The 22333-nt window shown below is 43.1% G+C and overlaps 1 protein-coding gene across 4 annotated transcripts in view; it reads right to left on the bottom strand.

The window, feature by feature from the left end:
* Positions 1-22333, bottom strand: part of unc5a (unc-5 netrin receptor A) — a 144737-nt gene that overhangs the window by 5528 nt on the left and 116876 nt on the right. For 2 of the 4 annotated variants that reach the window (XM_022195958.2, XM_022195973.2), the window contains 8 exons: positions 20950-21180; positions 19903-20202; positions 15282-15369; positions 14655-14823; positions 12320-12553; positions 2701-2850; positions 677-841; positions 365-543 (listed from right to left, as the gene is read on the bottom strand). In XM_022195958.2, the coding sequence (XP_022051650.1) occupies positions 365-543; positions 677-841; positions 2701-2850; positions 12320-12553; positions 14655-14823; positions 15282-15369; positions 19903-20202; positions 20950-21180 (1516 nt within the window). The remainder of the gene's footprint in view (positions 1-364; positions 544-676; positions 842-2700; positions 2851-12319; positions 12554-14654; positions 14824-15281; positions 15370-19902; positions 20203-20949; positions 21181-22333) is intronic. The other 2 variants (XM_022195964.2, XM_022195981.2) reach the window with 1 other exon arrangement.

Genomic DNA, 22333 nt, shown 5'->3' with positions numbered 1-22333 from the left:
TGTGTCAAAAGAGGATTAGTTTGCTGAGGCATTACCTTGTTTACCTGAACTTCAGGAAAAACACTCAAGTGCACTGACGCACTTTACACTGATTGTGTTCAATTACGGCAACTTCGTAGTTACATGTTAACCTCTGCGTTGGTGTGACCCTTCACAATCAGCATGATTGCATGTTCATTATTTTAAACAAGCTGCATTCAAGTACAACCTGCTGTTCTGCCTCTGTTCTCGAGGGGTTCGGATAAATGAGGCTCTGCTGAATTTCTGAAGAGCTTCCGCGCCTAAGCTGCTGTTCCGACATGCTCTGTCGATGACCAGATCAGTGATCAGATAAGCATTATTGTGTTGTGAAGCTGGTATTTACCTCTCCAGTTTGAGTCTTTGTGCTAGCATTCTCCAGTCGGCTCCGTTGGGACATGGAGCATCCAGGCTGCTGCAGATCTTCTGCCTGATGAGGTACGGGATCTGAAAGGCGCTGGGCCCTGCCAGAGCTGTGGCATTACTGTCCATTAACAGAAACTCAGAGTCCACCGCCCGAGTGTCCTGAGAGGAAAAGCCATGAAAACAGCTTCATCTCAGCCCCGAACAAACACAACTCCTTCATGAATAATCGAAACGCTGAATCAAAGTGTAATGGCTGAGGGGTTCTGAACGAGCAGTTAATGCTGAACGTTACCTTGGCAATGTTAAAGTCGAGGCTAAAGCTCTGTCCCTCCCCCTCCACCTGCCACACACACAGCTGGCAGGTGAGCTCACAGGTGCTGAGGCTGAGCCGCTCCAGAGTGAACGTGCAGTGCAGGTACCGCTGGGAACCATTCCAGATATGGTAGAACGGGATCTCCTGCAGAAGCAACAAGGAGCGCGCACAAACGGCAACGCAGCAGCACAGTCAGAACGGCGTGTCTGAAACGCACCACAACAGGACCACCTGCCTGGAGTACACTGAGATTATCATTAATTACGCCGACATAAGCTGTCATCATTAGGTAAAAATGGCTAAATATATCCGAGGCAGCAGACTGATAACATTCAAGTAAGTTGAAAGGAATTAATGTGGTGTTACTGACAAATAGAATCTTTAATGGGAGTTAAAAGCTGTCTGCCTGACTTAGTTTATTACAGAAGAAATCAAATTTGGGATTTTTACGAGACTGCAGCCCATATTTATCACACTGGCATTGGAAGCATGTTTTCTTTTCATCCATTTTCTTTCAGTTGATTCAGCTTTTCTGCTTCTTGCAGGTACGCCACCCTTCTAGGCAGCACTACAAATGATGCTGATGGCGTACATGCTGAAACATCACACCACTACTATGAATCTAAATCACACCATGTGACAAAGATATATATATAAATATATATGTATGTATGCATAATAGCTCTGAGTACTGCTGCTCTACAGCACTGGATTCTGTCTAGCAAACAGCTACCAGGGAGTGTTTGGTAGAATTTATTCAAGACTGACAATTTCTACATCTTTCTCTCTGTTGCTGCATATTCATGACTCATTTGCATAACCCAGGAGAAGCACAGAGGTAACACTGGAAAAAAAAAAGGGCACACTAACTCCTCACTTTACCCTGAGTTCAACAGCTAACAAGACCTCAGTCTGAGAGTGAAGTGGGGCTGCAGCACATGCTGCTAACCAAACGGGGGCACTGTTACCCAGGCAGACCGGTGGCAGAGGGAACCGGGTGAAACGCACAAAAGTCTTCACAGGCCCCCAGGGAGGCTAAAGGCTTTTTTGACTGCACTGCTGAGAGGGGAATAACACTTCCAAATGAACAGGCACAGTCCAGAGGAATAAGCCTCTGTTCTGGGTGCATTGTTGCTGCTGCTGCTCGCTTGGCACAGCCTGTTCGCTCTCTTTGGGGACCTGGTGCTCAATGCTTACATAGTTACAGCCAGAACATTTTCTAGTCTTCTTTGAACAGCCTTTGTGTCTCCATCGTGGGGCTGTGGTGTAGTTGGCCGTGCAGGTGTGGGGAGTGCAGCGGAGGTGGAGAGGTTCCAAAACTCAGGTTGCGAAGTTCCAGATATTTACATACTGCTCTATATTTCATCTGAGCTCCCTTTGAGAGAGCAGCAGCCGGGATAATCAATCAGCTTGCAGCTCTGGGTTAGTGCACACAAGCCAGCTCCAATATGCACATGTATACACCTCATGCACCACTCTATGCACAGGGGTGCACACACACCCAAAAATGTTCCCTCCACCCCAGCGAATGATTTAAAGTTGCACACTGTGCCAAGAATGGAAAGGTTATTGGACAGAGGAGTCCTGCAGTAACACACAGAAAAACACTCCTTTGTGTGAATCTTTAAAGTGATCAACTGAAGCCAAATCAAAACATGCTTAATTAAAACTCTGAACCAACTAAAATAAAAACAACTTTCCAGAGAGACAAATGGACCATGAACCCTCATTAACAATAAAAAGTTGCTTGTGAATAACTTTTGGCTGCTATGACATCATTTTTGCCAACATGGACTTTTTTTTTAAATCTCTCTGGATGCCTAATTTAAAAAAAATAACCAGAGACAACAAAGATTTTAAACTGAGTACAAAAACAAAGTACTTTAACTGAGGATACTCAGACTGGACAGATTCAGCCAGGCACTTGTAATACATCTCTTTGCTCCTGCTCTGATCTGGAGTGACTCCCTGCCCCTGCAGCCACCCAGGGCTGCCCAACACACCTGGTAGCCGGCTAGCAGCTTGCTCCTCCAGTGCGCCTGGGGCATGTCGTGGATGGAGAGGCGCAGGTTGTGGTAGCTGTCTTTGAAAAGCAGGACGTGGGGCTCGTCAATCAGGCGACCCCCGAGCTGCCGCTCCATTTGCATCACCTCCTGATGAAAGAGGAAAGGCAGGGAGAGGTGTCAGCGCTCAGGGAAAAGCACATTTACTTTCACAGTCACACAGGTAAGTGAACATGTGCAAAACAATCCATAACTGTTTCCTGTTTACACTTTGGATGGTGCATCAGTCACTCACAAAGCTGTGCCACAATTTGTCTACTGGCACATGGACAGAAATGAAAGGAAGCGCACAAAGACACGGGCAGGGGTGGAGGACGCACACAAAAACTGATTCAAACAGATGCACAAAGGCTCACATATACGCACACACTGACACAATCACAGCGTGAGCATGAGGCAGGGGTACAGCACATCTTAGGACACGAAGATAGTGTCCCTGCATGGAGCTGCAAAGGACTGGACCGACTTGTCTCCACAACGCTTTAATGTCACCACAAGGTTGATCCCCTGCCTCTGTGTGTGTGTGTGTGTGTGTGTGTGTACGCCCAGCTTTCAGCAACTACATTAGCATGCAAATACTGCAGCCATCCCAGCCTACTAGCTACCTGGGCTGTGATGAAGTAAGTGAACGAGCCATTAGTCAACTGCTCATTGTTCTCGCATGGCGAACCTCCTTAATTTCATTTTTGTTTTTGTGCCAAGAGAGATTTGTAAATGCATGCTTAATATTTTAATCTCTGTGGGACTTGCTCAGCGGACCATTTGTTGCCATCCAAATGACCATCTGGAATGGCTTGATAATATCCGGCACATTCTCCTCTGATTTATCAATTGGTTTTTGAGCTGGATGCTTTGTGCTGAACGAGCATTTAAAAAAAAAATCCCACTACTTTGGATAGCACTAACATGTGCTACCTCACACTCCAATCAGAGGAACATATTACAACAGAGAAAACAGATCTCTGAAATTAGTGGTGTGAAAAGACCTCGGAAATAAGATATGTTCTTTTAATCTGTCTGAGGAGGGAAACAAGATGGCAGCAGAAGGACAACAGTGAGCCAGAATGTGCTTCAGAGTCGACGAGACATACAGTATCTCAAAGACAACAGCTCCGAGAAGGAGATATGTGCATAGATAGCGGCCATATGTTGAGCGCTGCATGCCAGCATGGTTGCCTATGGTATGATTTCAGCAAAAGACATCTAATTAAGGTGGAGAATGGCAGTAATTTCTATCCGCACAACACTGATTCAATTTTCTGCCCTCTTTCCCAGGAATGGGCTAGACTGATTCCAATTATAATGGAAAGGAAGCTGTTAATTATCCATTTGGAATCTCTACCTGGGTTATTTGATGTGCTCTCTCCTCCACTGAATGAGCACTTTTTGGTTCAGCCCGGGAATTGAATTTCCATGTTTGCTCAGTGCATTGCTAATTTCCATGTTTGCTTTGTGCTTATCTTCTTGTTAACATGGATATTATGCCCCCTGTGATTATCTGCCTCAATCCCTGCATTTATATTGGTTTATTTTTCCTTTTCACATAAATGCCACCGAACATTAAAAATGCACAATGATCAGACTGTACGTGGCTCGCTGGGATGTACTCCTCACTGTAGTGACACACCGGAGCTGTGCGATGCTACCCAACCCATTTACTCAGAGAAGCAAGGTCAGACAATGGCTCTGAATCAACGCATTGAGGTCTAATGAGTTAATAACAGAGGGCAGCTCATTCTCTGCAGAAAAGCCCTCCACCATTATGTCTGTTAAGGATACAAAAGGCGCATTATGTGGGCTTCCACAGAGGTTCATTTAAACAGTTCTTAAGCACAATTATTTGTTAGGGGAGATTAGCATTGCAAATTGGCTGGTGGACTTTGATCAGGTCTTTGACCTATAGAAGCAGATCTATAGGCCTGCTAACAGGAGAAGGAGCACAGAATGCCAATTATCTTATTATCAGCATCTAGCGACTAGAATGAATACTAACTCGCCTGTCTAGCACTTTGTCAGGTTCAAGGCTGACACGCCAGGATTACAATCAAACAGGGTCTAGGACATGTTCGTCCTGCAGCCTGACAGAGGAGCTTGAAAAATACACAACATGGGATGATGCACTTGCTCCTCTAAAGTGTGCACGTGTCCTCGCTTTCAAAATGACACTCGTGTACGGTGTGTGTGTGTGTGTGTGTGTGTGTTTGTTTGTGCATCTGAAAGCGTGTGTATTAGTGTGTGTTTCTGTGCAGGATTCTAGCATATGTTCTGGACTGAGAGAATAATGGCCCTCTTTACGCCCCATTATCCTGTTAACAAATGACAGCGTGAGTGAGCTAATAGATGAGAAGCTAAATTTGACCATATTATTTACTCCTTCTGCGAGGAAACAATGCAAGGTTTTGAATTAGTTTATCAAATCACATATTAATCATCATCTCAGAGGGAGATTTTGTTTCCATTCGGTGAGGATAAGAAAGAGCCTATTTCTCTTAAGACATGGAAACATTAAGACACATGAGATGGGCAAGAAGTTCAAGTGCCGCATGAGAAAAACCCCTTTTGTTCTGACGGAATTCAAGATAGCCTGTGGTGTGTGTGAAGACTGTGAATTCAGAGTCGGGCAGAGCCAAGACCACCCCCCGACATTCAGTGAGGCTAGCTAAAGAGAGTGAGATAGAGCAGGGAGGACTGAAAAGAGCAGCAGCGAGAGAGAAGAGAGACAGAGGCAGCTTAACATTTGTGTCTCCAGGTCACCAGAGTGGCCAGCTTTAGCAGGACAGATAACAGGATTACTGCAATCATGGCCACAGTTTTCTATGACTTCAACCCCCTTATTCCTCCCCACGCTCCTCATCCATTCCCCCATCATCCTCCTCTGGGCATGGACCGGAGCTGGGACTGTGATGGACTGGGGCCGAGCACCATCGGGGATACAAGAGACACTCATACAGCTAATCTCTTCGGGCTGCTGCTGACAGAAAGAGGTTACCCCAAACTTTCTCGTGCCTGTCGGACTGCAGGAAACAAACACGAACCAAACAAATTGCAGTATAGTAGTACATATTAAGTACTGGACCGCAGACGTTGCTCACAGCAAGGTCAGGCACTTACTTGCGTCGTTCTGTTGTTTGAGCTTTGTGTGTAATAAACTGAATAACTTAACTAGCTCTGATGGGGATTATGAGTAGCGTTTGATCAGTTAATTAGTCAAGCCCCATGTCATGTGAAACACAGAGCAATACATGGGCTTTAATATCCTCATAAACTCGTCCTCGCCCCTCCGCCCTCGGTAACGTCGTGTCCTCGTGTTTAAAAATGTGCATTCGCAGTGACGATCCATTTTCAGAGCTGCTCTTTTCAGGCAAATGCATTTGTTTATAGAGACTAGCCTGGCTATGTGGGCTCCATAAATCTGTGTATTTGTCAGCAGGATGTGACAGGCTTTTCCTCTCTGACTGAGAGTCTATCAGTCTGAGCTCCAGTGGCCGTGCCCGCTACAGTCAACTCTGATTAATAACTACAAATAGAAGGGACTTGTCTGCTCAGTTATAAATGGGGACTGTGTTTGCTAGGGAAAAGATGCACATTCTGCCTGATAAATCACAGAGCAGGATGGGAGAAAACAGCACACAGGAACACAGAAATATAATATGGAAACAATTTCTCAGCTGGGCTCAGTGATAAAGCTGACTGTCTTGTTTAACTTAATGCCAGCAATTACTGGGCTGTGCTCTTCTGTTTTTTTTCCTGCTACAATTTCTTGCCAGTAACTTTTCTGATGGAGGGATCAGAGGAACTGTTTGTATTATACTGCACATGCTGCTTTTCCCTTCTCTGATGCATTACAGCGAGAGAAAAAAAAAGTTTCTGCTCTAATGTAGCTGGCTGCTCAGGAACTAGAAAGAAAACGTCATCGTGGGAGCACATAAACAGTTTATGAGGCCTTTTAAACGCAAATAAGAATCATAGCTTGAGGTCAAACACTGTACAAAAGAATCCAGGAGCCACTATTTAACCAGTGAGACATCAATTAAACACCCATTTAACCCTGGAACATACATTTTTACAATCAACAGGCAAAAAGCTCAATGAACTGGCCTCATAGCAAGAATACTGATGGGGGAGTAAATGTGCAGTCTTAAATACAACACCAGAGGTAAGAAGGGAGTTGAATTTTCAGTCTCGAGACAGGTGATTTGAGGTTTTATTGCTTATAAATGTAACCTTAAACTCACTACAATAATGACTGAACTAGGCAAGACAGAATCGAATGCTGTATGAGGCTGTGCTTTGTAGGCACGGCGGCCAACACTAGCATGCTAAAATGATCACAGCGAAAATGCTAATATGTAGTTTGTGTTATGTTAGCAGGCTTACGATATTGACAGAGAATAGGCCTGTCACTGATATAGTGGTATCAGCAAACATATTGTCTAATATAAAAGCTTATTTTGAAAGAACATGATGCATAAAAAAGGCTTGAGACAAGTTAAAAATTGTGTCATCATGTCCAGCAAAGCAGCTCCAACTCTATTGTAATACTTTCAGCAGCACATGTAGGTGAGCGGTGTGGGGTCAAATGGTGCCTTCATCCCCTGCTGCTAACTAGTTTGTGCAAGGTTAACAAACAATGACCCCATAATTTTTAAATTTTAATATAGACAGACAGACAGACACCTTATAAATCCCGAGGGAAATTTAAGTGTTCAACAGCGTACATACAACATAAAATAACAAGAAAAGGCAGGTTAGTAATATTGACAGTAAATTTTAGTATATAAACTATTCTAATTTAAGATCAATAGGGTGCTAAGTGAAATTTAAAAATTCAATATACAGTATGTACACATTTCAAGGCACGGAAGTATAAAAATTGAAGTGTATTAAGTGATAAAAGTGGCTTTGACAGGTAGAGGAAAAAGTTGTATGTAACTACCTAAGGTGAATGGACATTCTGTAATAAATAATAATAATAATCACAGAGCTCCTAATGCGACTATGACTGTGACTATGGCCCCCCTGACCACTCAGTGATGAGTTGTACAGTCTGATGGCCAGCGGGACAAAAGAGTTTCTGAGTCTGTTGGTGTAATATAATTCTAACATCTGTCTGTGTCAAATGTTACGCCAATAATGTTTATCATCTTTGTTTACTACATTATCATGCTAGCAAACCGCATTGCTACTTCTTTGGAGTTAAGTGGACACAATGCTAGCATCGAAGCCCCTTCTCTTTAGACACTACAGGGGGTCCTTGGTTTATGTCTTCGACCTACAGAGATTCGTTGGAAGTGGTTAGGTGGACCTAGTTGGCGAGCGAAGCAGATGAATACGTCATCACGTGGCTCTATAAGAAGAAGACAGCTTTGTTTTCATTCGCCAGTTGTACGCCACACTGCATTGTGTTATACATAGGGGACGCGTAGGAGAGTTTGAGTTTCGACTTCTGGCAAAAATAGACTTGTGTCACAAAGTAGGGATGGAATTCCAACCTAAGTCTGTTTATTATTAATGGGAGGCCAACTTATGCCAATGTTAATAGCATAAAACTACAACCTGGATAATTTTAGTTACTGCATTTGCAAAATTAAAACTTTATTGATATTTTTTACACAAGCTATAAAGACAATTTATAGCACAGGCACTAATATATTAGATATGGTTATATTGGCTGAAGCAATAGTTAGAAATGAAGCTGTAGCATGAATTCAATAGCTAAACAGAGTAGAGGCTGTGTTGTTTAGCGGGGAGGACACAACACATTTTCACTTGTGTTATTTTTGATTTACCTAAAATATGAAGATAAATTTGTCATTAGCGAATATGAAGCTATTTAGAATAGAATATAAAACAGAGCATGTACTGCAAACTTGCTTGTTTTCAGCTCAAATATATAAATCAGTTAATGTCTTAAATGTTTTGTTCCTTCATGTACATAAAGGAACAAAACATTTAAGACATTAACTGATTATGTGTGTGTCTGTGTGTGTATATACAGCTTCGAAAACAATTCTTAGACCACCTGTTGCTTCCTTTACACAGCCTACACTACAGCTCTTTGTAACGTGGTTAAATATTTGCAGCGTTCTCTAAAAGACATGAAAAATTAATAATTCAACATACCTCGTAACTCAATAAATTATGTTTAAAAATATGATGTATAGGAACTATGAATATTTCAAAACATTCACTAGATGGTTGAAAATGTTTTTGAGTCATTATTTTGTACAAGTACAATCAACAGATAATCCCGACTATATGATCAATCAATAATACATTAAAGAGGAGGATCGGGAGATGACAAGAAAATAGCATCTTTGTGTTTAACGAAGATTTCCAAAAAATAATAAGTAAAACAGACCAATACATCAATGTTTTCTACTCAGTATAATTGGCATCAGACCTCTAAATTCAGTACTGGTCAGACTCTGCTGGAGTTCTGCAGAAACTTAGTTGCAAAATTGAGTATTGGATAATTTAAAACTGTGGTCTGATCGTGGTGCTGCAGGAATAGTCAGAGAAGAGCACAATTGATCCTCTGGGCACCATGTGCTTCTGTGGATAACATCATGAAAATCTGTCAAATAGTGAGGAGATATTTTAGTGTGGGCCAAAGCAGTAAATATACTACATCAACATTGACATCCTTAGCTAGAACAATGCTGCTAACAGGGCTAAAAAAAATCCCATCCAGATATTTATTACAAACTTTGCTGTGTTATTATGGCTCCTCAAAAGTCTATCACTGAATGCAGGAAAACTGACTTGTGCTTCAACCTCTGTAAAAAAATAAATCTGACAGAGGGTGGGTGGTTTATAAATCATTCGACATTTTTTAAAAAAAAACTGTACAACAACACTGGCCTCACAAAACACAGACATGTGGGTGTAAAGGAAGAACATTTAGTTATCAATAAACACAGAGATATTTTGTTATTGTTCCACTCAAATGTGGCATATGCTGGGGAAAACACTCTCCTTCATCACTCGCTCCAACAGATGACAGATTCTGAATATCGCGGCTAAATATAAAAAAGCAGCTGCACCATATTCCAATCCTAAAAAGACACCTTTGTCGGCACCCTTCCAGTTAATTAGACGATGGTGTGTGTATCTCTGCACTGAGTTGGCGGCTTGGTTCACTGCAGGTGTTTCAATCAGTTGTGGGATGGCAGAACATCAGTGATGCTCTCCCACAGGTCTAGCTGGGAACAACCAAGTGCACAGTGAGGGCGCTACCAAACGCCGATTATGTCTCCTCTGCTGCTGTGCCAGCCTTGGCTGAGCCTATCAAGAGTGGGACACACATTAAATATTAACTTAATTGGTCCCGGCAGAGCCCCGCTAACATACGGCAAGCATCAGACGAAAATGTCACTGTTTCCCCAGAGCCCCCACAGACTTAGGATCAAAGACAATAACATTGGTTCTAATCTGCTGTAATTGGGAGATAAGAGATTCCATGGTACAGCATGCATAAGTGTAGTTTGCATGCATGTGTGCGTCTATCTGTCACTCTCTCTGACAGAAGCTTGTCAGAACAGACTGACAGCCAGTGATGGGGCTGGAAAGAAAAGCTCAGCATCGTTTTTGGTCTCCACAGTTCTCCTTGCCACTGAAGAGTCACAGTTTTTGTCATTTCCCATCAAAAGTACAGCTGTTTAATGCATGTAAAGTCGACACCTTGTCTGAAAAACAGGGCTGTAAGCGCCATCTTGGAATCCACATGAGCTGAAGGTGTACTATACATTATACATTATATATGTGTGCTCGCTGTGCCACTCCACTGTACCACCTACTGCTACTCCACCACTGTTACATACTGCAATTAACTCTAATGGTAGCCATAGTGAAAGTCTAATCATAAATGGTGCATTTTAAAGATAGTGATTAGTGATTAGGCTGAACCTCTCCAGGGAAGTTTAATCTCCACTCAAAGTAGTTAATGTACTTGCTAAATGAACTGCTCCCTCCATAATAGCACCAAGAGCAGTGTGGAGCCGAGATTACTAAACAGTGTGGGCCACGCTCTAAATCACTCACTAAAAACTACAAAACCCCGGAGACGCCGTGGCTTACCACAGGACCAGGTTGTGTGAGAGACGGGGAGCTAATGCACTCAAGGGCGTCGGGGGAGCCGCAGAGTATGGCAGCACAAGTGCTGGAGTCAACAAGCTCAGATGTCCTTTTCCTGGCTAAGAGAGCGGGAGAATAGCAGAACAAGAGCTAGCCAGAGAGAGAGAGAGAGAGGCAGCGAGAGAGAAAGAGTTTTTGTGCACCAGCAGCCTTTCCAGCATCCAACACAGGACACACAAGGTCATTTCAGCAGTCACATTGCAGCAAAACACCACCAGGTCAACTGATGATCTGAATATATAGACAGTCCTATCATTAGAAGTACTTTGATAGCGAGTAAACACACGGGCTGATATCCATCTGCAGAAAACATCGCCTCCTGTACGCCACATTTTTTATCTATTCTATATTAGAACACTCTTGAATGTCAGCCAGCAATTTTCCTGAGCACGCCTTCTATCAAGCAGTCGCTGTCAGGAAACAGAGAGAGAAAGCAGCAGCAGCAGAATAGAGGCACAAAAAGACAGATGTAAGCTCGGAAAGGCTTCTGTAATTCCCACCCCACAGCCAGAGCCTGTGCAACGGTTTTCATCTCGTCTTCGGCGTGCTGTATGTGAGAGTGCTAATTTCAGTGCGAGCCCCCAGTGACTTCCATTGTTTATGTCCCGCAGCCGTCCATAGATTGTGCTGGTTGTGCGAGGAGGTCAGCCATTATAGCCGGCGAGAGTGGACTCTAGCGGGAAGAGGCACTTGTGGCTGTGGGTGGTGTCAGAAGAAGAGGAACAGCTTGGAGAGAGAAAGAGAGGTGTGGAGAGAGAGAGAAAGGGAAAGAGAGAGGGAGAGAGAGCACGGGGGTTGCTGGGAAAAGATTGGGACAGGCTCTCCTTTTAATTTACTAATTAACCATGCAAATGAAATCTTAACAGGCTACTCAGAGGCAGTCCTCAGGGGAGGGAGGGAGGCATTAGTGCTTGATTATACTCTGTCCATGTGGAGGGGAGAAAAAAAGGGAAGCGAAATATGCTGTTGAACAAAGTGATGGGAAACTTCTTGGCCCACGGCAGCCAAGCAGAACCACTGACAGCATGAAAGGAGGGAAACATCTCTGTAGGCGCGCACACACAAAACACACGGAGATTGTACACCGTGATAATCCTGCACATATGCATTGTCTCTATAGATTCAGGAGAGGAGGGAGAGGACCATCACCTCTTTAAATCACAAACCCCTGAACTGCACACAGTGTAATCAGGCCAGTAACATTGTTCAATTTACCATGGCGATGCCTAACTCCTACATGTCTGCGCCGATTCCTACCAACCTCCCAATCTGACAGACAATGCTATTACACATAATAGCCTGCCTATCACTCAGCTGATGCAAAACCACCCAGTCGGAGCAATCGGAGGCTTCAGAAACTGCCAGCCAAACAGAATAACGGCGCTGCCACATTTGTCACAATTTTTTGTTGTTGTTTTTTTACCTTAAAGACATCCTGCGTGTCGTCCATGCAGTACACCCTGATGTTGTACTCCAGCGTGGAGCAGTACGCGTCCGAGAAGAGCACCAGCCGGAGGCGCTTGGCTGCGCCCATGTGCAGGGACTCTCCAACCAGGGCGAAGGTGCCCAGCTGCTCCGAGAACAGCCGGCATGTCTCGGCCTCGAGCTGGCAGTAATAAGGCTCCGACACCAGCTCCTCCCCCATCAGGAGGACGTCCTGGAGGAGGCAAGGAGGGGGAAAAAGAAAGGGTGGATGGAAGGTCAAGCACCCAATTTATGTAGGAAAGGAAGGGTAATGTGTTTGCTTGGGTACCTGATGTGCGTGGGTGTGTGTTTGTCAAGGGCTTGTTAGGAAAGTAGCATGGCCCCTTACTCTATTCTCCCTGCTGTGTGACAAAGCAGCATCTAAGCTAAAGGTCTTTAAGGTAATGTTACATAAGTATCTGGGTAGCAGTTTCGATCAGACGGGAAGGCTTTGTTCCTGCTTTAAATTCCCTTTTCACCGCGATACAGCTTAGAACACACTGACATAAAGCCACACATTCTCTCATACGAAGAAACGCATCCTATAGAACACCATCAATTTACTTAATAATGCATGAACGAGGTACTCAATTGACATGAAAGGAGACTCGAATGGATTCCTGGCAAGAATAGATGGTTCTGGAGAAATAAAAGACTTTAGAGGTGCAGTGAATATAGGATTATTGGGATTTCCGGAATTTCCTCCAGCATTTGTCTGAGATTCGTTAAGAGAGGTGAAAACAACTTGCCAATTTATCTGCAAAACAACACTGTTGCCTGATGGTGAAAAGTATTCAAAAAACTAACAGGCAGCACAAAAATTAATTGGTACTTTAATTTGCCACAGAGGAAATAAAAATATGGCCATGTCAGATAAGCAAAAACTTCCATTTTCTTGCTTTGTTACAACACTGAAGTCCTGTATCACAACTGCATCCCTAACAAGGATGACAGACTGGAGAAGATATCCCATTCCATCACAGTACGGGATAGTTTCTATGAGATAATTTCACTTCTCTGGGCTAATTTGATGGAGACAAATTGGACCCAAGGTGACAACATTTTCTCTAAAATCCCATCATGCTAGTTGACTGACTCTTCCCATTAGCCAATCAAGCTGAAGAGAGCATTCTGCCTGCCAAATGCCCAGCGAGCCCCTCCAGGATCGATTCAACCAGACACCATCTACATCAATAGAATTAGTATTGACACGATTCATTTGCTATGCAACCACAATGGAGTCTCACTTTTTCATCATCTTAATATTTCTTCAAAGTGGAACAGAGAGTGAGGTGGCTCAATTACTCCACTGAGCGCTCCGTCTACGAGCAATTCATTCCTCTTTCTCCTTCTGCATGTCTCTTATCTATTTTCACTATCTCTCCGCCGCTCTCTCAAATCTCTCCTCTAGATCTGCATTACCTGCCAGTCTGCTTTCCCTTCCCGTCTTTATCTCCTTTATTTTTTTTCTACTTTCAGTTTCTGTCACAGTCTCTGGTCCTTTCCACTCTCATTCTCTTGTCCACCTGGCACTTTATTTCCCCCTTGGTGGCCACGCAGTCAGGCCGTTGGGCTATATTTGGTCCGGCCGATGATTAAAAGTGCTGGTCTAACCTCTGCCTCAGACAGGCCAATCCATCCCACAGACACCCCACCGCTGCTACATGGGGGGAGGCTGAATAATTTATGCACAATATCGAACATGAAAGAAGACCTAGTAACACTCCAAAGCCCACCAGCACCCTTTCCAATCTCTCTGGATTGTTGAGATGTGTATTCTGCCTCAAACTGTGCTTGTTTGTGTGTGTGTGGAGACACCAAAGGTTCTTCCCATCTCCTTCCTATTGGAGTCTGGCTGTTCTGGGTACTTTCAAATTTCATGGACAGAAAATGGGGAGGGAACTCTGTAATTGGAAGCAGCGGTCAAAAATGGTCAAGGAGCACTCAGAAGAGTACTTTGAGGATCAGTAATTTGCTTAGAGAATTTCTGTTTTGAGAAACATGTTGCCTAGCAACTCTTGAGCTGAAGAGAGCTGGTGCTTCCAGGCTTTTGTTCCAGCCCAATGAGAAAACACCTAATGGTCAATATAATTTAAACCCTATGGAGTAGATGAGTGCTGAACCAGAACTACCTCCACTATACAGCACTGAGTGGATTTCAGTGTGTTTCAAGTCACCGCTGAGCAGGTTTGTACTTTTCAGAAAAAAGCTCTCAGTAAGACTTTACAAGTTCACCGGGTGGCAACTTTGTCTTTCTGCAAAGGATTTGTGCTGGAGTTACAGCCCTGTCTTACCTCCCAAACACCCTCGTAGTTCTGCTTCTTGAGGCGGACGGCCCAGTTATCAAGGCATGCGTCAAAGCAGTGGTCCATGCTGAGGATAACCGGCCGGCTCAGGACCACCCCTGGAGGGCCACAACTCACAACGGGGCTGAGGAGGGTCTGGCAGCCGGCCAGGGGTAACCTACACCGGGGGGAGAAAACGGAGTCGAGATGAAGTGCTTTTACTCATCGAGTTATTAGAGAGAATTTCCTGGTTCTTGTAAGCAGGATACGACACTGTCACCTCTGCAAATTATCTAGCAGCTGTAACAGAGAATAATGAAAGCCTGCTGGACGCGCTGACTGGTTGGGCCGAGCAGTGATGACTGAGTAACAACATAACACCATCACAGCATGCTGCATCGATGGTGCCTTGTGAGACCGAATGCAGCAAGCCAGATAAACAGTGTTTTCCTAACAATTCATTTAACTTAAATAGTGCACATCCCAGTAAAAGACTACGTTATTTATTTACATCCCTCCTCCACAGTACTGGCACCGACTCTTAAGCCTTTCCTAATGGAACAGTAGAGCATCAAAACAAACAGCCTAGTGGCATCCAGGGAAGACTGCCAGTTAGACAGTGTTAAACAGACCCACCTTAAATCTTCCTTCCTCTGAACAGTGAGATAAATCTCATAGATCTTCCCTCTGGGGATGGCCTCGGGAGGAATGAGCAGACTGATTCCTAATGCAAATAACAAAAGGGAGAGAGAGAGAGGGGGGGGTAAGCAGGAGGGGGACAGGCTCATTTGTTCTGACTGAACAACGCTTTTGTCATCCCACAAAGGGAGCCAGCCCACTCGACAAAACTGTATAGCTGCAAAAACAAAAAAAAAACAAATCTATTCTGAAGGTCAGAGGCAGCCTCCTTCAGGTACAGTAGATGCAAATCTCTGCACTGGCAGCCGAGGCGGTGCTCGTCCCCACGGTCAACAATTAGCTGAGACAAAAGCACACGCCGCATCGCAGTTTAAATGTCCTCCGTCTGCCACCAAGTAGATAATTGAGACCATGGAACAGACTACTCCAGGAAAATTGTGCTTCCCCAGGAGAGTGCAGGAATGCACATTTGAGAATAGGGAGAGCTATTGAAGTAGTGTGAGTGCAGCAGCGTTTGTGTTGTGATTCTTGTGCCAATATCTTCCACTCAGAGCCCTACTTAAAATGTATTACAAACAGTGGCTATGTGACGCAATCTGAAAAGTCTTCGGATTGTAAACTCGAGGTCTGTTTGCCATAAAAACATCTGTTTGAATAAGCCGAAGGTGGCTGAATGCTCACAGCCTTGTTTGAATCTAAAAACCATGTCCTCCATGTGCCCGCTCTGAAACTGTGCTAAATGACAGTATATCTCTTTTGAGTGGATGCATGCAAGTGCTGAGTCTTTTTTTTCTTGTGTGTGTGAGAAGACGGGTGCCAATGCGTGGTATAGCCTACATGGCTTTGAGTTAATCCATGCATAAAATATCTGTAAGGGAGTGGAAGAGAGACAGAGAAAAGAGTGTGTGGCGGCAAAGAAAACAGGAAAAAAAAAAAGACCTTTTCTTCCACAAGATATTGCCGCACTGGCATCAGCTAATCTGGACAGCCTACAGTGAGCCAAGTGAAAACACTGTCCTCCAGTATAATTGTATAAGCTCTGTACTCCGCTAATGTGAAGAGGGGAAGCAAAAATGGGGAATAATAATGGTGGACTTTTTATATCTTGTATCAGACTAATCTGCACTATGACTATCTTTATTCTTCTGTCTGGGCTCTCGGCACACAATCGACACTTGTGGACATCGACTGCAAATTCAACCAGCACTGTCATTAGCCTAATTGGAATAATTTGTTCTAGGTTTTATTCCAGGCATCCTTCCGAGTACATTATATTTTGGCGCGCACACTCATTTGATCTCATCACTGAGCTTTCATTTTAACTATTCATGCCATGCTGTGTAGATGTAGGTTATTGACATGTTACACAATCATGCATTTTAGATGCCGTAAAGGAAAAATAAATGCGCTATTTTGGATGATTTAATGCTCGGATTAGTCACTTTTTAAACACACAACTGAACCTTTCAGCACACAATCCACCTTAATTACACCGCTAAATCAATGCTTAATGTATTTTCCCATCTTGTTCCTTCATAAACTAATTTGCATCCCAGACAGAAATACAGCCTGTGCACTAAGCTGTCGTATGTGAAGCCCTGCAACATTTTCATGCACGTTATCTCGGTGCAGACTTATTAGCAAACTCACATGCATGCATGAGGTTTAAGGCTCCGGTTGGGTCGGTTTCAACAAGACAGTGAACTGTTTATTGGGCTCTACTGTTAGTGATAAATTCTCCTTGTTAATGTCCAGTCAGAGCATGTGTACCAAAGCAAATAAAACTGACTCGCTCCCACAGTATTTCTCAATATAGCAGCAGATGTCAAATTGTTTAAATGATATTTTTCTTGTTTGTTTGAAGTATAGCAGCAAACAGAACATCCTACGGAGGATTACTGAAATCTCCCTGCTCTTACACAACACAGACTTACAGTGCAGCGTCTGCAGAGACAGCGCCTGAAAAAAACCTCGGTCTTTACAGTCTAATTTTTGCACCATAAGAGTTTTTACTTCAATTTTATAAATCACATTTACAAATATGGAAGCAGTGAATTGGAAATGAACTCCAAGTTGGTTCTTGTTTTAAATAAGCCAAGAGCTCAGTCAATCAAGTGCCATGCCATTCAGGCTAGGCGATCATTTCTCTCCAGCTCCTCCGATCTCTTGTTCTCTGAATTGTGACTGTTGCCCGTTCCATGTGTAGCCATGATGTAGGTCCAACTATCATTTTCATTCTCTGTCTGCTTTGTCCTCTCTTCCCGTTTTTTTCCCCCAGTTGTGACGATATATTCCAGGGTCTGCTTCCTTAAGATGTGTCCAAAAACTGTTGCTTGCCGTTTCCTAATTTTGTTCAGCAGTGTATAATTTGTGTTTAGTGTTTTTAAAACATCTTCACTGGTTATTCTGACGGTATCAGACATACGTAACATTTGTCTGTAAAAGCAAATCTCAAATGCTGTGATTTTCTTTGACATTTTATTATCTATGTTCAAAGATTCACATCCGTACATCAGAAACAGTAGGATGTAACAGCTGAGAGTAATCATACGGATGCTCATTGCTATTTTCTTATTTGTCACTATATTTTTCATTTTTGTAAATGCTATTCTTGCCATTGCTACTCTACATCTGATGTCTGTTTCACATCTTTCATCTGATGTTATCTATGAACTGAGATATTTGAAATGATGAACCTGCTTCAGTATTTCTTGGTCTAATTCTAGGTTACAGGTTGGGATGACATTTTTCTTTGAAACTACCATTACTTCCGTTTTCTTTTTGTTTAAAGACAGACCGACTTTTAGGCTCTCTGTATGAATTATGGATACTATGGTTTGTAAGTCTTCTTCACTGTTTGCTATCAGCACTGCGTCATCTGCAAGCCAAGAGCTGGAAACATAAAAACACACACAGAATGGCACATTCACCAGACAGTGTTGGTGACTGTCAGTCTGCTTTAACTTTACACGGACTCAACGGGTAAAATCTAAATCAGTGGTTTAGTGCCATGAAGAGGTCACAAAGAAATAATGATAAATATGTATTGAGGGCTGTAAGTTTGGACAGAAACTGGCTCTAAAGTCATAAATGATGATGAACAGGTAGAGATAGAATTAACTTTCACTGGGCCGAATTCTGTAGCAGAGTCTGTAGCAAAGAGCTAAGATACGGAAGTTATTTTGGGTCAACTCTAAAAACAAGAATAGGAAAAAGAGAGAGTCTGCTTCTGATCAGACTCTTGTTGAGTTTGTGGTGCAAAAGCAAAACAGATCAACCTCAGGATTTTCTGTTGGCTGAAGTTTAGAATAAATTCAAATTCCTGTTTAATCTGCTGAATGCAAACTATTAACACAAGGAGTTTCTGAGCTGTAGGCTTTAAAAAATGTATAGATTTCACCATAGCAACACAGATCCACAACACGCCACTGGAGTGTGGATTCTTTTGGATCAATGTGAGAGTAAAATGCAATTAAACTATGGATCTATTGAACTTGCATCCTACATCATGCATTTTTGCAGCCTTATTATGAGTCAACTGCAGCAATGCCAGAGCTCTTCTCCCTGTAATGTCACGCTTCTTTGATTATTGTCTTGTTTTCATCTTCTTTCTTCTGAACTGAACATACAGTGCTGTACGTGCTATTTTTGCATATTTGTCACACTTAAATGTTTCAGATCATGAAAGAAAATGTATTAAAAGACAAAGATAACCCAAGCAAATACAGCCTTTAAAAGATGGTTTCATTTATTGAAGGAAAAATGCCCTATTTGAAGAAGAAATTGCCCCCTTAGCAACCAGTCTTGGGTCAATTTCCACGTCCGATTACTGCCTGCTTTGTTGAATCTAGACACTACTTAAATAAAAGGAGTGATGAATTCTGCTCTCTATCAGAAAATCCTCCTGGAGAATATCCAACCATTAAGTTCATGACCTAAAGCTAAACGCAAATGGGTTCTGCATCATGACAACGACCCAAAACAAACAATCAAGATCACCTCTGAGTGGCTCAAAAAGAAAAAAAAACATTTTGTAGTGGCCGAGTCAAAGTCCAGACTTGGATCTGATTCAGATGCTATGGCGAGACCTTTAAAGAGCAATTCAAGATCAAAAAAACATCGAATGTGGCTGAATTACAACTATCCTGCTGAGAAGAGTGGGCCAAAGTTCTTCCATGACAATATAAAAGACTGATAAACTATCACGTACATTTAACTGCAGTTGTTGCTGATAAGAGACCAACCAGTTATGAGGTTCATGGGGGCAATTGCTGTTTTTGTTTTGTGGGGTATCTCTGTCTAATATTTAATAAATATAAATATTGGTTTGATGATCCAGAACATGACATGAACAAGGCATCAGAAATGGGACAAATATTTTTTCACAGCACTGTATGAGGTGCAGGAGGGTCATTTCCCCACATATGTGCATGGAGATTACAAAAAGGGTCAGATGAATATCAGTTCATAAATCTTTTTTTCCTCTTAATCTGTCTATAAAAAGTCAGTGATAATGTGATGAGAGTAAATGGCAACAATGCATCTTTTTGTTCTTTGCCCAAATCCATTGAACTGAACAACAAGTGTAAAAGAGAGAAACCTAAAATGAGGACCGAACCTGTGCTGGGGATCGTCAGCCTCCCGCCAAGGAAGTTAAAGGTCCCATAGGAGGTGTTGGCGACATCGCGGGGCAGAGTTTTAAAATAGGTCTGAGTGGACAGCCTGCTCACAAACTCAGCGGGGTCTGAATTGAGCTTGCCGTTGTGCAGACTGTGCGAGCCGTTGGGAAGCGGGTCCAGCAGAGGCCCGTTGGTCATCGAAAACTTCCCGGTGGCGTCGTGGCGAGACCGCAAGGTGCCCTGGTAGCTGGTGGTGGTGGTGGTTAGATCAGGCTGGATGGTGAGCAAATGGGAGTTCTCTGTTTGAACAATAATAATACAAAAAACAGACAAAAGAAAATGTGTGAATCTCCATGAGTGGCGGGCAGGCGGGTGGGTGGGAGGCTTCCTGCATCATAGAGACAGACCTCACACTCTCTAAAGCTGTTGCAACACACACAAGAAAACTGAAAACACAGAAAAAAGACACATGGTGCAGAGAACAGAGCACTCACACACACACTCCTGACAATACACAAACACAAATTCCACCCAGAGCCAGTCAATTCCTGTCCCCCACTTTCTTTCTCTCTCTCTCTCTGTCTGTCTCTTTAGCAACCACACAATCAATTCCAAACAGAACTCAGATACAGCTTAGCATCCAGAATGTATAAAGTCTTTTTTTTTGTCACGGTGAATCACAGGCACTGCAACACAGTTCCCCATCTCCATCCAACTCAGACAGTTGTATTTCTATTACTCGCTGTTAAACCTCAGAGGCTCCACACAGGCAGTAAACAGAGTGGGTACATTTCCTGACAATGAGGTGGTGGCGAAACATAATGTGTCAGGCAGGCAAATAAACAGCTTGCGCGCTACACAAACACACGCAGACACACAACATAATAAATCTCGCTTCGACCGCAAACTACTGTAAACACATTCATACCACCTCCACGACCACAAACAAACAGGACTGGAGGTACATGTGGATGCACGGTCACGGTGGGAGGATGGACGGACCGACGGATGCACGGACGAGGGTAGAACAAAGAACAGTGTCCTACTGCTGTGGGGGGGAGGCCTGCGTGGCCGCGGTGCCCACACACCTGGCTTGCTGGGCTTGATGCCCATGGGCTGGAAGCCAGTGGTGAGGATGGAGGAGTCGGCCACGTCAGCGTCCAGGCCCTCCTTCTTTCGCCGGTAGACCAGGACCACCACGATGAGCAGCAGAGTCAGACACAGGGCCACCGCCACCATGCCCACGTAGAGCGCCACGTCCTCGGCCCCGCTCACCGCTGCAGAGGGAGGACACAGAAAACGGAAGGGAAACCATTAATCTGGGCTAAATCCAGGTTACTGCTGCATCTTTAATTACATTCTGTGCAAGAGCTTTGCTAAAGGACCCAATGAAAATTTCTGATGTTGAACAGATACTCGCAAATAGAAGAGTGTCTTTTCTGAGTTTTAGAACAGAACAGACTAGATCTTTATTGATATCGTTAAAAAATTTTTTTTTTACCAGAGCACAAAAAGTCATTACAAAAATAAAGCTGCACTGTGTAAGGACAGGATTATGCTGTATATAATGTAATTAAAGAGGATGCATCTGTACAAGGGGACTCTTTAAAACCTACTTTCTATGTTTTATTAAAGAATTGTCCTTTTATAATGTCTTAATATAATTACACAGCCTTGAGAACAGTCACATTGCATTTCACTGCACATACAGTGTGAGCATGTGACAAATAAAAACTCTTGAAACTTGAAGTTGACCCAGTCAGTCACAGAGCAGTGTGTCTGGAGCTAAATGCTCTGAGCAAACAAATGCCTTTATACATTTTGACAGAAATAATTGCAATAATAAATTAGTCATTTCACTCTTGCCTGTCTTTTTGATCCTCTGAAGAACTACCTTTTTGTATTTCCCGTCCTCCCTGAGCGCATATACTTGGTACGCTAATCATCTTGCAACTACGGGGTCATTTTACGATATTTGTTGCCCATTAAACAAGGTCCTCTTCTTGCGGACACGAGGTCTTATAATGGCGTGGTTTTTAATTAGCTTATGCATATACAACTCATGCCTCTGTAGCGTTTTCTTGTCTTCAGCGTGTCAGAACAGGTGGTGAAACAATGACATTGCTTGTACATCATTAAGACACCTGCATACGAGTAATTAGAAACACTCATACATGTCCAGTGTTACAAGAGCAGTTTATGTCTTACACAGGTAAATGAGACTCATATAATAGCATGAAATCAGTCAAATACTCCTTTATTGCCATCTAATGCGGCTTCAGTTTGTCCCTAAGTTCTTATATAAAATACTATACAATCATTTTTTGCATTACATTACTCTGTAGAAATCTGGTTCACTTTGAAATGAAACAATCTTTATTGAGCAAAGTCGTCTTCTAAAAAAAAAGATTATTTTGACCACGAGTCCAT

This window comes from Acanthochromis polyacanthus, chromosome 10, assembly GCF_021347895.1.
Source record: "Acanthochromis polyacanthus isolate Apoly-LR-REF ecotype Palm Island chromosome 10, KAUST_Apoly_ChrSc, whole genome shotgun sequence".
Lineage (NCBI taxonomy): Eukaryota > Metazoa > Chordata > Actinopteri > Pomacentridae > Acanthochromis > Acanthochromis polyacanthus.
Note: the sequence above shows the minus strand (reverse complement) of the source record. Positions and strands in the feature narration are given on the sequence as shown.